This window comes from Parasteatoda tepidariorum, chromosome 10, assembly GCF_043381705.1.
Source record: "Parasteatoda tepidariorum isolate YZ-2023 chromosome 10, CAS_Ptep_4.0, whole genome shotgun sequence".
In the NCBI taxonomy this organism is placed as follows: Eukaryota; Metazoa; Arthropoda; class Arachnida; order Araneae; family Theridiidae; genus Parasteatoda; species Parasteatoda tepidariorum.
Genome location: NC_092213.1, coordinates 58,400,625 through 58,419,781, shown reverse-complemented (window position 1 = coordinate 58,419,781; position 19,157 = coordinate 58,400,625). Strand labels below are relative to the sequence as shown.

General features: G+C 30.4%; 1 protein-coding gene across 2 annotated transcripts in view; it reads right to left on the bottom strand.

Annotated features, from left to right (window-relative positions):
* LOC107454885 (neprilysin-1) overlaps positions 1 to 19,157 on the bottom strand; it is a 224,754-nt gene that overhangs the window by 34,266 nt on the left and 171,331 nt on the right. For both annotated transcript variants that reach the window (XM_043044755.2, XM_043044756.2), the window contains exon 2: positions 6,707 to 7,082. In XM_043044755.2, coding sequence (XP_042900689.1) covers positions 6,707 to 7,043 — 337 coding nt within the window. In that variant the 5' untranslated portion in view covers positions 7,044 to 7,082. The remainder of the gene's footprint in view (positions 1 to 6,706; positions 7,083 to 19,157) is intronic.

Below are 19,157 nucleotides of genomic sequence, written 5' to 3'. Positions count from 1 at the left end.
TTAAAAGTATCAGCTATGAAAACTATATTGAAATCTAACATTTCAGCCTTCCAGAATCTACAAGAAAACATTGTTTTCCATCAAAAACTATGCACAACAATATTTGGTTACCTCTCAATCTTTAGGTTAGGTCAAATTAAAATTTTCTTATTTTTGTAAAAATGTAAACAATATTTTACAGTTTTAAACATAATTATAAATTGGAATTCTAAAAGAATTTTTAATCCATCAAAGTCTTATTGTCGAAAAATGATCCGCTATTTTACTTTTAACTTTCCTACATTGCCTGTAAATGCACGAATCTGCCAGAAAAGAGGACTCATTTCAAATATCACATAACGCCTCTTTTGTTTGGAAAGAAGATAGTAGGGGAAATATAACAGTGGGCTTGTTCTATTTGTATTGCAGCTCTATGGCTTTTTTTAGGATCTTAAACTCAAATAGGCTTATCTCTGCAAAATTTAAGAAAATGTAGATTAATTTTTGAAAATCAGAGTACATAAAATCATTTCCATTAACTCTGAAAATATTCGCTAAATTTTTAAGTATCATCTTCGAAATTACTTGTAAGATAAAGATTCTGAAATATTTATCGCCAAATTATGCCAATCCCATAATACTACCACGCCCAGGGATCGTCATTACCTCTTTTCATTTAATCCAAATAGCCTTGGTGGTCGAAAAGGCTGGTAATCAAACTCGCCGGTAGCGAATCTACGAAGCCAACATCTAAGATTTTCCCCCAAAATAATAGTGGGTACGTTGTGAACGTTCTTGATCAATTCGTCTGGCGGAAATTAAGGCTTTTCCTAGTTTATGTCTCCAATAATGACTCTCTATCTCTAATTCCATTGAATTCGGCAATTGCTCGGGAATAAAGAACTGTCTGAAGAAGGGAAAAAGAAAGATATAAACGAGTGATTACTTCAGTCTAAATGTAGATCTTTTCGACTTAAACAAATAGAATTGTCATACTATCACGACGAATTATCTTTTTACATTTCCGGAAGAAAAGAGGATCATGGTACATTGAGATAATAACTGTGAAACATGCTATTTTGTGATTAAAGGAATCTTTTAGAAAAATTCATTTTATGTAACTCAGAGATTGAAGTTAAAATCAAACTTAAAGGCATATGCATTAATAATGAATTGTTCTCTGAATTAAGTGTAATACTTTTACATTTCTGGTTGGTATGAGGATATTTATCAGCGATGGCTCAATCGTTTTCCCGTCAAAAGGTTTACACCTTTTGACAGGTACAGTACATAACTCGCGTTTTGTACGGAAAGTACGGTTCCATAAATAGTTATTTTTTGTTTTTAAATAAAATGTAATAGGAAATGTCTTGAATATAACGAATGAAAGTCAAAAGGTGAAAACTCACTTTTTGTTCCGAAAGTAAAGTTCATAATGAGTTATAATTTTCTTTTAAATAAAATTTAGTATCTTCCTAGGAAAAGTTTTGAATATAGCGGATGAATGTCAAAAGGTGTAAAACTCACTTTTTGTTTGGGAAGTTAAACTCATAATGAGTTATTTTTTGTTTTTAAATAAAATGTAGTATCTTTCTAGGAAAAATATTGAATGTAACAATTGGACGTTAATAGGTGTTAAACTCACCTTTTGTTCGGAAAGTAAGGTTCATAATAAGTCATATTTTTCCTTTAAATAAAATTTAGTATCTTTCTAGGAAAAATTTTGAATGTAATAGATGAATGTTAAAAGGTGTAAAACTCACCTTTTGTTCGAAAATTAAGGTTCATAATGAGTTATTTTTTGTTTTTAAATAAAATTTAGTATCTTTCTAGGAAAAGTCTTGAATGCAACAACTGGATGTCAAAAAGTGTAAAAATCACCTTTTGTTCGGAAAGTAAGGTTCATAATAAGTTATATTTTTATTTTAAATTAAATTTAGTATCTTTCTAGGAAAAGTTTTGAATGTAACGGATGAATGTTAAAAGGTGTAAAACTCTCTAAAACTTTTATTCGGAATGTAAAGCTCATAATGAGTCATTTTTTGTTTTAAAATAAAATGTAGAATCTTTCTAGAAAATTTTTTGAATCTATTACTCCACAAGTGAGTATAAATTCTTTATCTGCCAGTTGGTGTTGCACTGTTATATTAAATTCGTATTACAACTTTAGAAATTGGCATTTTTGCAATATAAATAAATATAATATTAAAGATAAGTTTTCTTGCAATTATATTAATAAAATTAATTAATGAAATTTTTTTCCAAACATTGCGAAACTCTACTTTTGAGTTTGGATTGAGAATAATAAAAAAAAAACGACCACCTTATCAGCCGAACTCTTTAATATATGCTGTCCATGACAAAATTTATAAGTAATGTATGGGTGATTCTCACCAAAAACGTCAATTTACTGTAACTGTCACGGATACCTAATATCTTACTTTCCCGGCATGTCACCAACAATATTTTCAATAATAACTTGCTTAAAAATTGCGTGTACATTTTTCTGTGTAATTTTTTACTTTTAAACTATTAAAGTGAATATTGAAGTATGTGCACAAGGAATGATTTCCAAAATATTTTGTAAAAAGAAGTAACTTAGTTTTAGAATAATTTGTGTGTCACGTATAGGTTATTTTCCTACCTTGTTTTTTTATTTCCCTATAACCTACATAAAAGAATTGTTTGTTTAAATGTATGACTGGTAAGCTATTTCGTTAAAATAAATCTTCCAGCAAGAATAGAGAAAAGTTTAAAAAAAAATCCATTTTAACAGATTTTAAAAAGTAAATAGGTTTTTATGTTGTCTTTTCTTGCCTTCTCTAAATCATTAATAACATTTTTTATTTTTAAAAATTATTCTGAAGTGTTTAAATAGTTTTTTTTCCTAGTGTTTTTTTTCTTCTGAAAATTACATGAGCTTTTGTTTCATTTTTATAATAGTTTCTTTTAAGCATTAATGGGCAAAGAGAATTAAATTAAAGACAAATTAGAGATTGGATATATTTTTATAAAATCTCTTATTCAAGCTTTAAAATATAGTTTCTAAACACGTTATTAGTTATTAGGTGTAAACAGTATTGGAAAAGTGGATATTGTATGTAAGTGTAAAAAATACTAAATATAATGCAATGTCTATAATTTGTCTTTTAATCTAAAGAAGCTCTGATAAATTGAAATTATATATGTGAACCTATATTGAGATTTAAGTTCTTTTAAAGAAATGTATAATTCAAAATAAATTAGAAAGTGAAGTTTATTAAGTATTTTGAAAAAGAGGAATTAAACAGACTTCTAAGGATGCTCAATCAAATTAAACAGAAAAAAAGTCATGCTTTTGATTAATTTTCAGAAAGCCATTTCGCTTAAGGAATCTCAAATAAGAATAATATGAACTCGCTAGGGTTTCTGATATTGTGAGGAAAACTTTTGATGGATAAAAAATGCGACATTTTGGAAACTTTTTCAGTTTTTGCCGTAAAACATAGAAAGAGTGTATCGTTCGTGCAATTTGAATCGTATCAAATTTAAAAAGCATTAATGTTACTGGTAAACATTAAATGTGATATAACGGTTTGGCCAGAATCAGTAGTCAAAGATTAGAAAACTTATCCATTTCGGTTGAAAAAAAATCAAAAACATTACGCTCACTTACAAACATCTGTGGCCCGGAATTCTATTCCAACTGAAAATATAAGATTAGGAGGTACCAGAGCAGTCGTTTTCAACTTATTTGACTCATACCCCTTTTCCATTATTACTAGATACTCATTCTGCAATCTTACTCAGCAAATGAAGATAGTGCGTATATATATATATATATACGCACTATCTTCATTTAAACTTGTATTTTTTCTTAAAATGTTTTGAAACATAAGCAACAAAACATGGAAAATTTGGGGAAAAATATTTTTCCTCACTAATTGTTTAACACGTTGCCACAAATGATGGCTATAGTTGTCCTCCAAACAATTATCTCTTTTAGTGGATCTGTTAATTACCACTTTTTCTAAAAAACTAATTCCTATTCGTATTCAATGATAATTTTGTCTTTTAATCAATTGCGTTCTTGCATCAATTGTAGGATTATGTAAGACAATCTTTTCTCTTAATTCACTACTGCAAGACGAAGTAACACATGATGGAGAGGTTAAAGGCCTCGAACATGCAACTGGCTATGTATCTTAAACGTTAGTTAGCTCAAGAATCCTTGAATATAATCGAATTTGGAACAAAGATCACGAAAACTTTCGTGGTCCTGCACATTTTAATTTATTAAAAAAAGGAACATCATAAGCGTAATGAGTTTATTCGAGTAATTTATCTAAATAAAATGTGACATTTCAGATAACATATCAATTGTTTTTTTTTGTTATCATCGACAGTTTTCATTAAAAAACTGACAAAATGTGATTATTTTCTCTTCCAGACACGCGATTGACTCTCAATTTTAAATGACAGTCAGAAACAATTGAAAAAAAAATGTGTTCCTGAGCTGCGCGGCAAAGTTTAAACAAAATAAAATTATGAATGTTAATGTGTATTTAGCCACTCTTTTTTCCTTTTATAATTTTTGGACACATGATAAAGTGCAAAAAATTTCGAACACAAATTGCTTTGAACGTTGTGAACATGAAAAGCCTGAATCAATGAGATAAATAAACACGAAAGGAAGCAATGCCCAGAAAGGCATATCTTCAATTAGATTTGAACACAGACGACGAAACTTTTCTGGCAGAATTTTCTTCCAATATGTCTATAGATTGAAAATCCATTTCATGTTCAAGAAATTCATTTTTCGAAACATCCGAAAAAGTTTCTAACAGAAATAACTTCTGATGAATTTAGTTCTAACTTCTCATTTTATTTTATTTTTTATATCCGTCGTTGAACAGCCGACCCAATTTTTGGTTTTACTACTACTAATGTTCAACTCCGTAGCCTTGTAATTTTGAACCAATTCAGAAGACAAGGAAATTTCTGGATCAGTACCCCCAGAGGTATTGATTTGTTACGGGAAAATGGAGGACTTTGAGACTCGACAGATTTAACGTGCATCAGTCACCATTTACTACACGGGGAGTTTTCAGCCGACGGGGATCGAACCCAGGAACTCTTGGACATGAGCCCAGCGCCCTACCGACCAGGCTGTTCCGGCCTTTCTAACTTCCCATTAAAAATAAAAAAAAATAGAGAAACTTTTTCCATTAAATACATTTTCAAAAAACGCCATTTGGAGGACTGGGAATTACTTTCTGGGAATTAATCAAAAAGAAAAGTCTAGTTTAGATCGAATTTATTATGTTGTTAGTATCGAAAACGTGGTAATATTATCTGTTTTCAAAATTAAAATTGTAGCGAAAATGATACTTTTCCGCTAGCTTTGATGAAAATGTTATCACCAATTTTTTATAACTTTCCATAAGCTACCATAGTTCACAATACCATGAGTTCGAAATGCAATACTATCACTACGAATTTTTTTTCCATGTGTATGAAAATTATAAATTTCAGGTAATAGGGCGTAATTTTATAAAGGATTTTTATAAAGTTCTATTGGTGCATTTAAATTCCATACTAAAATATTTCAGGCATAAATACATGTCAACAAATTTCTTTTTGAGAAATATAACTAATTTCATAGAGCACATGCACGACACCGTGGAAACACCCTATATACTACTGTTTGTGACCATAGCTAGATGTCGGGGTTTAAATAAAGGAAAGCTTAGTGCCAAATATTTTATTAATTACAAATAGCACGCGGACAAACATAAACTTGAATAACTATGAGAAGGAGAAAAAAGAAGGGTCTATTCTGTTCAAAGTCTGAGCATCTACTGCCTGTTCAGATGGCGCTGTACATACCTGCCAACTTTTACTCCTTTCGAGGGTGATTTTCCCCAGTGGTAGTAATATGGAATTTAAATTACAATTTTAGGCAGAAACATTCGTTGTATTTTGAATAAGCTAATGCGGAGTACAACGGAACTTGAACTGGTGCTTCTTACAGAGTGCCTGTCCTCGAAGCGGACAATTGACTCTTTCATATGAGCTTGAGCCCGTGGGCCCCTGTAATGTTGACAATGGAAAGATGGGTAGAGTGGCGAGCGAAAACTCAGAGGCGGAAGAGCAGTATTACATCTTATTATATAAGCTTAATTTTTAAAAAATAGTGGTAGTCAAAAAATTTATAAATTAAGTTTATAAATGCAAGAAATATATAGGAAACATACATTTTACTACCACTTTAAATATAGAAATAAATTTTTACGTCAAATGCGTAAAAGTTGGCAGGTATGCTGTAATAGTGGGGAAAGAGGAAAGTTTGTCATATGTTCTAATTTTTGAATACTACACTTGTGTAGTATTCAAAACTGTGTATTGTGTTTTGAATACGACACTGTTAGAAATGTTGAAGATAAATATCATTCAAACTTGCTGCAATCTTAATATGGAGATAAATTGAATTCTATAGTCATACATGTTAACCTTGATTGTGAACCTTCATATTGAGATTTAACATGAAATGAAGAGAAATGTAGTTCAATTTAAACTTTTAATATCAAATTTGTACTGCATAAATGTTTGACGTTGATCTAATTTTTCTAAAAATGTATAAAGGATTATCTTCATAAATGTAAGCTTATGTTACCCAATGGGATGGTGTATTTGTGGTAAAAACTTCAAATCATTTCTTACCAAAGAGATAAAAAAATGCACTTACTAGGTTGCTCAGCCTGTAGGAAGATCATGTAGAAGAGTATACAACACAATAAACCTAAAAGAAGTGTGGTCAAACTCAGAACTAGTTCAAAAGTTGTCCTGAATCTGTGCCTAGAACGAGACACACATCGTGTTCTTCCCTTTTCTATTTTCAGCTGCACCATTTCGGTCTGTGGAAGTGGGGATTTTTCAACTGTCACCTCTGCCAAAGGGTTCTCCTGAATTCTAACCATGGTTTTTTTAGAGTCTTCCTTCTTGCCTGCATTGCCGTTTGCCAGCATTTCGTATTCAGGTAAGTTGTCAGCTTGGTTTGGAGAGCCCTTCAGGACCATCTTCATTAGGTGTTCGCCGGTATACCAAGTATTATCATGGCTGACCTGAAATACAACGAAAACTATTTCAGTTACAGCAACTTTAAGTTACTACATGACTCCTATTGTAACCTTCAAACTTTTTTCATTTTAATGAAAAGCAATGTATCTAGATGTTCCCAAACAGTTCCAAATCGCAGCATTCTAATAAGATTTAAATTTTTTTTTATGGCACCCGGGCTATATAATATTTTACTGCGATATAATATTACATACATATGTATGTTACATATTGTAAGATTGAAAAAAGAAACCATGAATGCTGAAAGTGTGAAAAATACATAGCTTATACTTATAATTGTTAACATAGTCATGCATACTATAACGTAGTTAACCAACAGCAAACACACCTCTTACTTAAAAATCTCGAAATTACTCCAAATGTAATTAATAAGTAGGTATTTATAATTATTTATAGTAAGTATAAATATTGTCAGTGATAATGAAATTAATAGTATTTATCATTCATATTCTAAGATATTTGGGATTCCTTTAGCGCGATGGGGGGACTTTGCTCATCGCATAACTTTTCAAATCGTAGAATAAAGCTTGATATAATAAAAGATATTTAAATTTTTTTTTAAATTTATTTTCGGGTGATATTTGGTTTTTAGAATCGCTAAAAACTCAGCCTCGGATTGTAAAAATGCATAACATTTGCGTTGCGCATAATGTAGTGAAAAGAATCATAGTTCTTAATCAATGCCAATGCAATCATAGCATTTTCATTAGTACAGGTTGATAAAAACATGCGACAAACGAGAATTTTTTTATCAAAATCGAATGTTTTAAAATATATGCAATTCATATGATGAATTTATATTCAATTTGTAAATGTAAGCTCGTCGGTAAGCTTTTTATTTTGGACACACCTCAAAAAGCGTGTTAAGAAAATGGATAGAGCTCAAAACTCGCCTTTTTCAGTTTTCAACTCAAATTTAAAAACTAAACGATTAATTTTGTACTTGCTTTTTTAAACGATAAGAAGAATAATCATTTTGGGGTCAAATTGGGGGACTTTGATGTCGGGGTGGCTTGGCATATTACAGATGTGAGATTTTCCTCAATGTCTTTGCATTCATTAAACGATGAAGGATTTTCAAAAATATAAATTCTCGCCACATCAATTTAATATCACTACTATAAATTTATAAGACCCGTGACAACCTTGTTAACTAACTGTTAACTTCAAAAATCTTTTCGAAATAGACTAATTTGAGAAATGCTCTATGTGATTTAGGCAAATGGGCGACATCATGAATTTATTTCGATCCATTAGTTTACTTTTTAAAAAATAAAAATTTCATAAAGTAGAATTCGAAAAACAGAATCAAATACTACGTGCATTTCCTTTAACGCGCATTTTAAGCCATACCCATTTTCCTAAACCCGCAATTTCAGCTGTGTCCATTTCCTTAAACACGCTTTTTGAGCCCTGTCAATTTTCCTAAACGCACTTTTTGAGCTCTGTCCATTTCTTACACATGCTTTTTGAACTGTATCGATTTCCTTACACACACATTTTGAGCTCTCAATTTTCTTAAACCGCGTTTTGCACTATATCCATATCTAAAGTACACTTTTAAGCTGTATCCATTTTCTGAAACACGCATTTTGAGCAAACACCAAAGTAAGAACTCTCAAGAGATTTTTTTATCTTGTTCTCTAATACAAGTGCAATATTTTTTCGTTATGAAATAGTATATCAAACTTGAGGTATTCACTATGTATTGCTACAATTTGCAGTAAAATTCCTCATATTTAACAACAACACACAAAGGCAGAAAAGAATGAGCTATTGATCAACGTTTTATTACTTTCGAAACTCGATCTGCCGTAAACAGATCGCCAATCGTCCATAAATAAAGTTCTTTTTGTAAAAATTATAGTGGTTTGTCGCACAGACGAGCACGTATTCCAAAATCTTGGAATTTTGGAACGTGCGAAAGAATTTCTCGAAGGGAGTTGTTCACTTGGGAAACAAAAAAAAAGGAAATAAATTCCCCAAATACTTTGCTGAGTTTCCTTCGCCACTTAATTAATCGCATTCTCTTCATCTTAATCTAAAGAATGAGGATTTTTTCCCTTTTCACTGACTGGCTTAGGGAACTTTAATAGAATCACGTTAATTAACAGCTTTTTGGCTAGTTTTTGCAGTTGCTTAATTTGATTTAAATTATGCAGTAGTGTTTCGGTTCAGATAATATGAGAAGAATTAAAAATAAAAGTAGTTTAATATTTTTAAGACTATTAACAAAGTTCTAACCGAAATGTTGGTATTTTATTTATAAATTACATTTGGTTTAAAGAAAAATGCATCAAGTTCGTACAAATAAAGTGCCATTTCACAGAATTATACAATGTCCTTGAAATTTATTATTTTTTTGTGATTTTGCGAATTCATAATTACAAAGAGTTTAGACGCGGTATTATATTCTTTGTAATTTTGTATTTTCACTTCTAAGAAATATTACGCTGTGTACTATTAATGTCAAATTATTGTAGGCGTGTCAAACTTTTTTACGTAAAAATATATTTTTCTTAACAATTGTAATGAAAACAACTTGTATACTTACACTATTAAGCAAACACCTAAAAAGTTTTACGATGTGTTAGAACACATGTAAATGGGACACACGAGTACCACGTTAGGATCGAAGATCAAAAACTCAAGAAGTGAAATTAACTTTAACCCTTTGACGTATCATTCAACACCATAGTAATGTGTCTAGAAATACTATTTATTTCACGGCAAAATAATTAAAAAAAAAAAAAAAAACGGTAAATAACTACAAACTAAATTTTGCAAATATTTGACTAGTTTTGCTTGCTTTGTAAAAGGTATAGCATGACATAACTATTAAAAAGTGGTGAATTATATAAACCTACGAATTATTTAGAAATAGTGGTGGATAAAAATCTTCTAAATTGAATTTATTAAACCAAGAATCCCAATTGATAAACTACCATTTTAAAATATTTATTCGCTGTCCGGGGAAAGTTGGTATCTCTGTGTTGAAGACGTCTGAGACACGTCAATTATTGTTTTGACATAAGAGAGAAATGACGTCTCCCAGACGTCTTCGTATGTCAAGGTGTTAAGAGACCCAAACTTTTAATCACTCTCTCGACTGAACTCATGGGCTATGAAGCTTCAAATACTGAACAGAATAGTTCAAAACATCAAAATGAAGACAAACTATGAGAGGATAACTTAAAAGAACGCAATGGGAGAAGTCTCTTCCAACTATTTGTTTGTATTTTGAAATTCCTTTTTCAGCATTTGAAACTTTATAGCTTACTTTAGTTTCGTCCGAACTCAGTTTTATTATATTTAAAATTAGTTATGGATGTGAAACAGAATTTGAGATGTAAAGTTTCTCTCGCAGTAAAGCGTCCTCTTAAGTTAATTCACGGAGAATTTATTTAAGTAAATAAATAATATTTTTTGTTTTATTCCCTTCATAGTTGCTGTAGTTCATTTACGTCGCACTAGAGCTGCACAATAGGCTATAGGCAACGGTCTGGGAAACATCCCTGAAGATGATTCGAAGATATGCCATTACAATTTTGATCCCCTGCAGAGGGTATGACACCCCCTCTTCAGTAGCCCAACGACCTGCACGCGAAATCAAGCTCTTTACGGTAGAACAGTTCAACGAGGACCAATACCGCACACCCTCGGCCCCTACGCAGACTGATCCAAGTGGTCACCCACCCGCACACTAACCGTAGCCAGTGATGCTCGACTTTTATTTCCCTCATAGCGGCAGGGTTAGCTTTGGTTTGGAAGGACGTTGGATTCATGCTCGTGAGAAAGGGAGTTCGAATCGAGCTGGTCGAAGATTCCCCGTGTAGTGAATGGTGACTGGTGCAAGTAAAATCTCTCGGGTCGAAAACACATATAAGTAGTATCACAACTACAATAACATCCATGTTCCCATAACAAATTATACCACTGGGCTTGCTGAATTGGAGATTGATCGTTCTCTGGTTCAGGTCAAAATTACGATCTATGAATGAATAAATCTGCCCTATAAAAATGTAAAATTTTGTTTTCAATCAATCACAATTTTTAAAGTTTATCACAAATACAATAACCTCCATGTTCCCATAACAAATTATACCACTGGGGTTGCTGAATTGGAGATTGATCGTTCCCTGGTTCAGGTCAAAATTACGATCTATGAATGAATAAATCTGCCCTATAAAAATGTAAAAAATTTTTTTCAATCAATCACAATTTTTAAAGTTTATCACAAATACAATAACCTCCATGTTCTCATAACAAATTATACCACTGGGGTTGCTGAATTGGAGATTGAACGTTTTCTGGTTCAGGTCAAAATTACGATCTATGAATAAATAAATCTGACCTATAAAAATTTACATTTTTTTTCTCAATCAATCACAATCTTTAAGGTTTGGTAACTAGTGCCAATAAAACGAATTTTAATGAAAGAAATAAACAGGTTTACCGGTTTGAAAGTGACAGATCAACAACGCTCTTAAATTGTAAAGAAAGTAACACCTTTATTCAAGTCACAAAAGCTTTCGTTCGTTTTTCGATGTTGAATTGTAGATTGTTAAAAGTAACAGCGAAATGAAGTACGTGCATGACTCACGGTTCCACTGAACTCCAAAATAATGGCTTGGGTAAAGTGTTGTGGCTTTTATGGAAACCTTAGTTAACGATTTGAAGCATGTTTAAAACCTGCTTTTATGGCCATCTATAAATCTCTTGGCGATAGGTCTAAGTGCAAGTTAGCAACGAAACTGACGGAAGTGAGATCCAGTTTAATCACTTTATGCAACTTTCTGCATTATCTAAAGTGGTGGCTCTATCTTGCATTTTATCTTTTACCTTCAATAACAACAAACTATAATTCTGTTAACAGATATAATTGCCATTTTTATATTCATTTGTTTGCACTAATACAATTTAGAAGAAAAAAATTACAAAGTTTCTGTTTTGAAATTGATGGTGAATAATTTAATAAGAAAATAGAGAAATGTTTTATGTACTACAGCTATTATACCACACTGTTTCATATGACGAATAACGCGGGTTTTCAAGTGAAGAAGTTCACTTTGTGTAATAAATATGAATTAAGCTTAACAATAGACGTAATATGATTCCTTTGCTTATGTAAACCTAATACGTAGCAATTTTGAAGTTAATCGAAATTTTTAGTTATTGTAATTATTTTTCCATTAGAGCTTTCTGATAAATAATAATTTTGATGTAGATAACGTGAAAAACAGCGTGATCCATTATTTTTTTTTATGGTATAGAGTAATTGCTTTGCCACTGGCTGGAGAATTACAGATACCACCCTTATTTTCGAAAACTACCTCTACAACAAACCAATCAAATTTTATTGCACGAAGTTGGTCAAAAAGAAAACGTTTTTAGTTATTGTAATTATTTTTCCATTAGAGCTTTCTGATAAATAATAATTTTGATGTAGATAACGTGAAAAACAGCGTGATCCATTATTTTTCTTTTATGGTATAGAGTAATTGCTTTGCCACTGGCTGGAGAATTACAGATACCACCTTTGTTTTCGAAAACTACCTCTACAACAAACCAATTTTACTTTATTGCACGAAGTTGGTCAAAAAGAAAAAGTTTTTAGTTATTGTAATTATTTTTCCATTAGAGCTTTCTGATAAATAATAATTTTGATGTAGATAACGTGAAAAACAGCGTGATCCATTTTATTTTTTATGGTATAGAGTAATTGCTTTGCCACTGGCTGGAGAATTACAGATACCACCCTTGTTTTCGAAAACTACCTCTACAACAAACCAATCTTATTTTATCGCACGAAGTTGGTCAAAAAGAAAAAGAATTGAAAAAAGAAAGAAAAAATGGAGAAAAAAAATTTAATGAAATTAAAAAGTGAAAAAAAAAAACTTGAAAAAAAAAAGAAAAAAAAAACTAGACATAAATAAATAAAAAAAATCAACAAAAAGTTGTGACCTCCTTATTACAATCACTGGTTACCCATTGGTCAGATGCTTTTTCTTTCTGGATTGACTCCGTTAAAAACCACAACATTTCAAATCATGGGTTGCAAAAACTGTCTCAATTGGTGTTTTTCGTCGGATTGATTTTCATATCCCGCCTATGTACATGTTTCAAGACGTCGCAAAATACTTTTCCTTCTTTAGCAATCATATTTATATTAAAATCACCGTCAAACCAGTAATTATATGTTAATAATAAAAATAATATAAAAATACTTTAAATTATTATTATGTAAATGCATTAAAAATGCCCGCTAGTCAAAAGAAAAAGAAAAACAGCAGCGGTCGCCATAGCAACGCACGCAATGACGACGCATGCGCACTGTTTACTATTACTCTTTAACACAGTTCAGAAAAGTGCGTGGACAACATCAAATCCAAACCAAGACCCATTTTGCAAATGGGCAAAAAAAAATATCTATCTACAAAGACAAATTTAAGTTTTTTCCCTAGAAAACATAATACATAGCCATTTTTAAAGGTAATCGAAATTTTCAATTATTGTAATTATTTTTCAGAGCTTTCTTATAATGCATCAAAATTTATACTAAATTAATAAAGATATTTAGAGATTTGTCGTCAAATTTTTAATCATCTCTCAACCTAAGCCTCAATGTATTGAAAATCAACAATTTCGAAGTAAATAACGTGAAAAATGGTGTGTTCTATTATTTTCTTATAGATACATTTTTTCTACAAAGCTTAACCTCAAGTGATTTAGAGCTATAGCTTCGCCACTGGCTGAAGAAATACAGATATCAGCCTTGTTTTCGTAAGTTACCTCTATAACAAACCAATCTTTCTTAATACGCCAAGCTGGGCAAAAGGGGAAAATATCTAAAAAGAAAAGACCAGCTCTAGGATTTTTTTTTTGCTTATGTATGCATAGTACATAGCCATTTTAAGGTTGTTCTTCGAAGTCAACGTAGCAGGTTTATGATGGTGAAGTAATATTGGCAACGGTAACCTTCGGTGGATTTTGCTTTACCGTAAATTTACATAAGTGGATGCGGAGCCTTAGAAAGATGCTATTCTCTTGGGCTTTTCTAAAATGCAGTATAAAGTAAGCTTTTTTTTCCCCCTCGCCAACTTCCCGTTTCTTTTCGTTTTCAGCCTGTTAATACTGTGGTGTTCAGATAAATATACTGTGGTGTTCAGATAAGGGAAAGAAAAAATAAGGAGAACCTGTTTGCTTTTTCACAGCCAAACAAGAATTCCAATATCGCCCAGAACTTCGCCGATAATTTTGGGGAAAGTGGTGTAAAGTACCGAATGAAGAATCAATCAGAAGTTGCCATATTATTCAACGAGTCAATAACATCGCCAAAATAAAGTAGAAAGAAAAAAGCTAATTACAACTAAAATGTTAAAAATTGGTTATAAAAACTTTCTTGTTGAAAGAGGAAATTTTTATGAAATACTTGTAAAAATATTTCCAAAATATTTTTACTTTTTCACTGCCGATCCCGTGCCAACGCGAGACGAAATTCTTCTTATCAGTTTGTGTCGATTAAACATATCAAGTAGTAGCAAGACTTACATCATCATTCAAATATTTTTACAGAAAATATGAAATTTTCTCAAGACAATAACAGATTGTTTATTGTAAAAAACTTTTACTAAATTTTTAAAATTAAAAAGGTTGCTGAAGTAGAAAAATTTAACTTTGATTTTATCTTTATTATATACCACTTTCAATGTTAGACAAAGCATAACCACCTGTATTCGGCTAAGAGTGAATGTGTTAATTAATTACGAACATAGTATAATAACTTTTACTAATCATTATAAGAATATATTCAGAATATATAAAGTCATTATACACCTTTATATATTTATTTAATACTTTTGTTTGCTAATTTCTTTTGTAAGTCATAGTAAGATTATATTTAAAACTTTTTTTTAATTATTTACTTCGTATTTAATTAAGTATTTCAGTTTATTAGTATAAACACTTTTATTAATTATTGTAAGAATGTATTTAAAATAATTGAATTATTTACTTTTCTTATAAGATATTGTATTTTATTAAGACATTGTAAGACTTTGTATTTTTATTTGAATAAAAATAGGTGTAATTAGCTTTAGAAATCAGTACTTTTTACATGTTTAAGAAAAACAGTTACGAGACAAATATCTAAGATTTATAAATAGTATTTTAGTTTTTATATAATTTTTCAAACATTATTGAAATAAATTATTTATAATTAAAAAAATTCAAGCAAAAAGGAAACCACTTAAAATAAATGTTTTTCTTAGCAGTTTTACGAAATTATGAATATAATGGCTACATAATTTTTTTGTTGTAAAGTATTTAAATAAAACATTAAATGTTAGAGAAATATAAATTACAATTATATATTACTAAATAAAAGAGACTTTCAACGTATTTTTATACCGCAAATACTAATTTAACAAACATAAATGTGGTTTACTTTCTGTAGTATTTGCGATATTTTACTACAAATTGATATCATCGATATTGAATATCATGAATACTGATTAAATTGGATACATCATACTTGTTTGCTTATTTAAGAATTTCCATAAGCTTATATTTTCATATAGATTATATTTTTCAGTTGGATTTTATTTTCATCCCATAAGATTTTATTTTACCAATGTTTAATTTAATGTGGTATAATTTTTTTTCAAAAATATTGAATTTGAAAATTTAATTTCAAATGATTTTAACCGTCATTATATATAAATAGATTGAATATGCAAATGAATGCATGGTAGTCAAATAATGGTATTTTAAGAGACTGGCAAAATAAAAATGTAATAATTGTTTTGAATTTCTGGCAATTATTGCCAGCCATCATAAAAACATCTATCTATAAGAGGTATAGATCAAAAAATTTTTGAATTCATATAAACAAGTTTCGAAAAGTTATCCCTATAATAGTATTGAGGCAATACAATAGTTAAGTTTGGTCCAATATAACCCCTTCCAGCACTTGTACCATTAAACTCTACATTCAATCTTACCCCTTTCCTGTAAATAAATAATTCCTGTAAATGAACCTCATAGTAAATTTTACTTAAAGTGTAATATAATGCAATCAAAAACAATGTTTTAAAAAACATCAATAAGAATTAGTTAATACTTTTCAAAATACAGAGTTTTAATTTTACTTTAGTACTCAAATTTAAATTTTTAATTGAGCAAACCTCATGATCAGGCTTTATGAGTATTCCATAAATTAGCAAGGGCCTGATAAGATACTTATTACTAACCTTTGTTCCGTAGGTGTGATATTCTATTCCGATTCGATAAATATCAGTTGAGGTAACTCGTAAAATAAGAGTCAGGTTATGGAAAGGGGAAAAGCTTTCTCTACAATCAACTAAGGGTGGGTTTGCAGTGAATGACGACTTCAGTGTGCGGAGATGTCCAATTCTGAGGCTGAACTAGATCAATGTTAAACCATCATTCAATCAATTTCCATTTGCACTATTCCTATTGGAATATTCGTATTCTTATCCCATTAGAAAGATATTCCTACCAGTTGCATCTTTAACTGATTGATGATTGATGGGTTTCCAGTGAGCAGGTAAGTGAAGTGACGTCAGCTTAAACATCTCTATAGCGTTCTTAGCTAGATCTGTGAAAATCTACGTTTTGTGCTTGCGCAGTAGATGATCATTGTGGCCGGCTCTAAGCCAGGAAATGAAACTTCAGATCTAAAGATACTATCAGGATTATAATTTTTCTCATCACTATTTTGCATTCCTGAATTTTAAACAGATTTTTAAAACGTTACTATAGGTAGTATGAAGAGCAGCGGAAAGCATGAAAGAATATAAAAACCTAATAATCGGAGCATATTTATTGAAATAATAATTATATTAAATAAAAATAAGGTTAAGATTTAATGACTTTAATGTTTCGAAGAGCATGGTTTCATGCGTAGAATAAGGGTGACTCAGCATTGCTTATTGTTAATCATTTTTGCATTAGTATGTAAGCAATTTTTGTTCTACCGTCGCTTTATAAAGCTTTCATGGTTCGCTACACTGATGCACTATAATCAAAGCGTACATAGTTAAGTATATAATGGATTTTTTTTTTAAAAAAAAAGGTGATAAATATTAGCCAGTCTTAAATAATTTTATCGTCAAACGGCGAACTGACGAGTGATGAGTTCGCGTCCATGAATATAATCTTATGAATTCGAGATAAATGATGCAAAAATGATGAGTACATTCATTCCAATAACACAATGAACTAATGATATACGATTGATAATCAGAATCTTCTACTATAATATAGTCATTAGCAAGCTTCTTAAAGCGTAAAAAAACAAGTTAATAATTTTCGCTGTCCTGAAACTCAATGACATTTTCTTGCTAAAATTAGGTTGTATTTTAATCAACATAATTAGGTTTCACCATAAGGTTTTATAAGCACCCCATAAGTTATCAGGGACCCAATAATGCTTATTGCTAAGCTTCGTCTCATAGGTGTAATTTTCCATACCGTTAGGTAAACGTTGCGCGTGGTAACGCGCAAAACAAGAGCCTGATCATGTACAGGTAAAGAACTACCTCTATAATCAACAATGCTATTAACATAATCTGCAGCATTCGACACCAATGACGCAAATACGATGAGTACAATCATCCCAATAACAAAGCGAAAAGTGGATATAAGAGTGCCAAGGTTCGTCGTCATTTTTTCTTGAAAAGGTTCGTGAATTTCATCAAATGCTGATGTTAAATTTATAGCTATGTACAAAAAGACAACATAACTAAATGTATCATCCACATCTGACACAAGTTTGGCTATAGAAGCATGGTTAGGCAGCAGGTTAGTGATGTTCTTTTCTTTTTGAAGCATATCCCCGTAGCAAATGAGAATTTCACGCAAAATCCAGCACACTGTGCAGTAATACAAAACAAATACATTGGCCACTAAGAATGGCATTTCGAAATTGATGTTAAATACTGCAACAAGTGCTATTTTAAATGCTCTTGAGACTTGAATTTCGAAAATAAAAAGACGTATAAAATCATCCATGTTGAAATCGACTGTGTTGAAAATGTAAAATCCAATGAATATTGAATGAAACATCAAAATCAAAACTATCGCGAAGATAATACGTTTTTTAACTTTTGGAAAGTTCGTTAGATTTGAACTTTGTTGTTTGGAAAGAAATACTTTAATTATTTTAACGACATTTTTTTAACGACATAGTTCCACATTTTTTTTTTTGCTTTCAATTTAATCAGCCGGAATTATTTTAATTTAGCTTAAATGATTTTCAAATTCAGAAATGCTACAAAACAATTTTGTTGATCACAATTTAACTAGCTGGAATGTAGTCTCATTTAAATTCAATTTAGATGTTTTCGAATAAAGTTATAAATAGTTGGAATAGTTTTTTATGAGTAATTTGGACTAAAATTTGCTAAAAAAGTTTTTTTTTGTAATGCGCATCGTTAATTTTTGAACTCGAGAAGCAGTTGATATGAAACACACAACTAACTTATATCAGTTCAACTTGTGTACAGTTTTACAGTGGTCTCTTATAATATTCTTTGTAAATTTGTTAATCGATATTGCTAACAATAAAACAATCTAATCACTTAGGAAAACAACGTATTTTTATTCTATTGTAATGTTATACACTTATTAATTAATGATAATCAATAAAAATAATCTCTGAAGTGCTAAGATCTTCGACCGAAATCTAATTAGCTTAAAAAGCTTTTATCGATTTCACGCATTTGTGTTATACTTTGCAATTATCTGCCAACTCGTTATTATTATTTATATGTTGACACAATTAGAAAGGAAAATAGAATAAAAGTATTAGGTTAGATTTTCCAGAGATATTTTCCTTTTAGGTATAAATGTAAGAGAACATCAAGGACTTAATCTTTAAAAAATATATTATTACACACAGTGATTTCAAATATACGAGTATGTAGACTATATTAAAAAGATCTCTTTGATTTTTAGTAAATTTTTAAAGAAAATAAACTTTTTAAGACGTTAAAAAATTTTTTGTTATCAGTTATACATACATATATATATATATA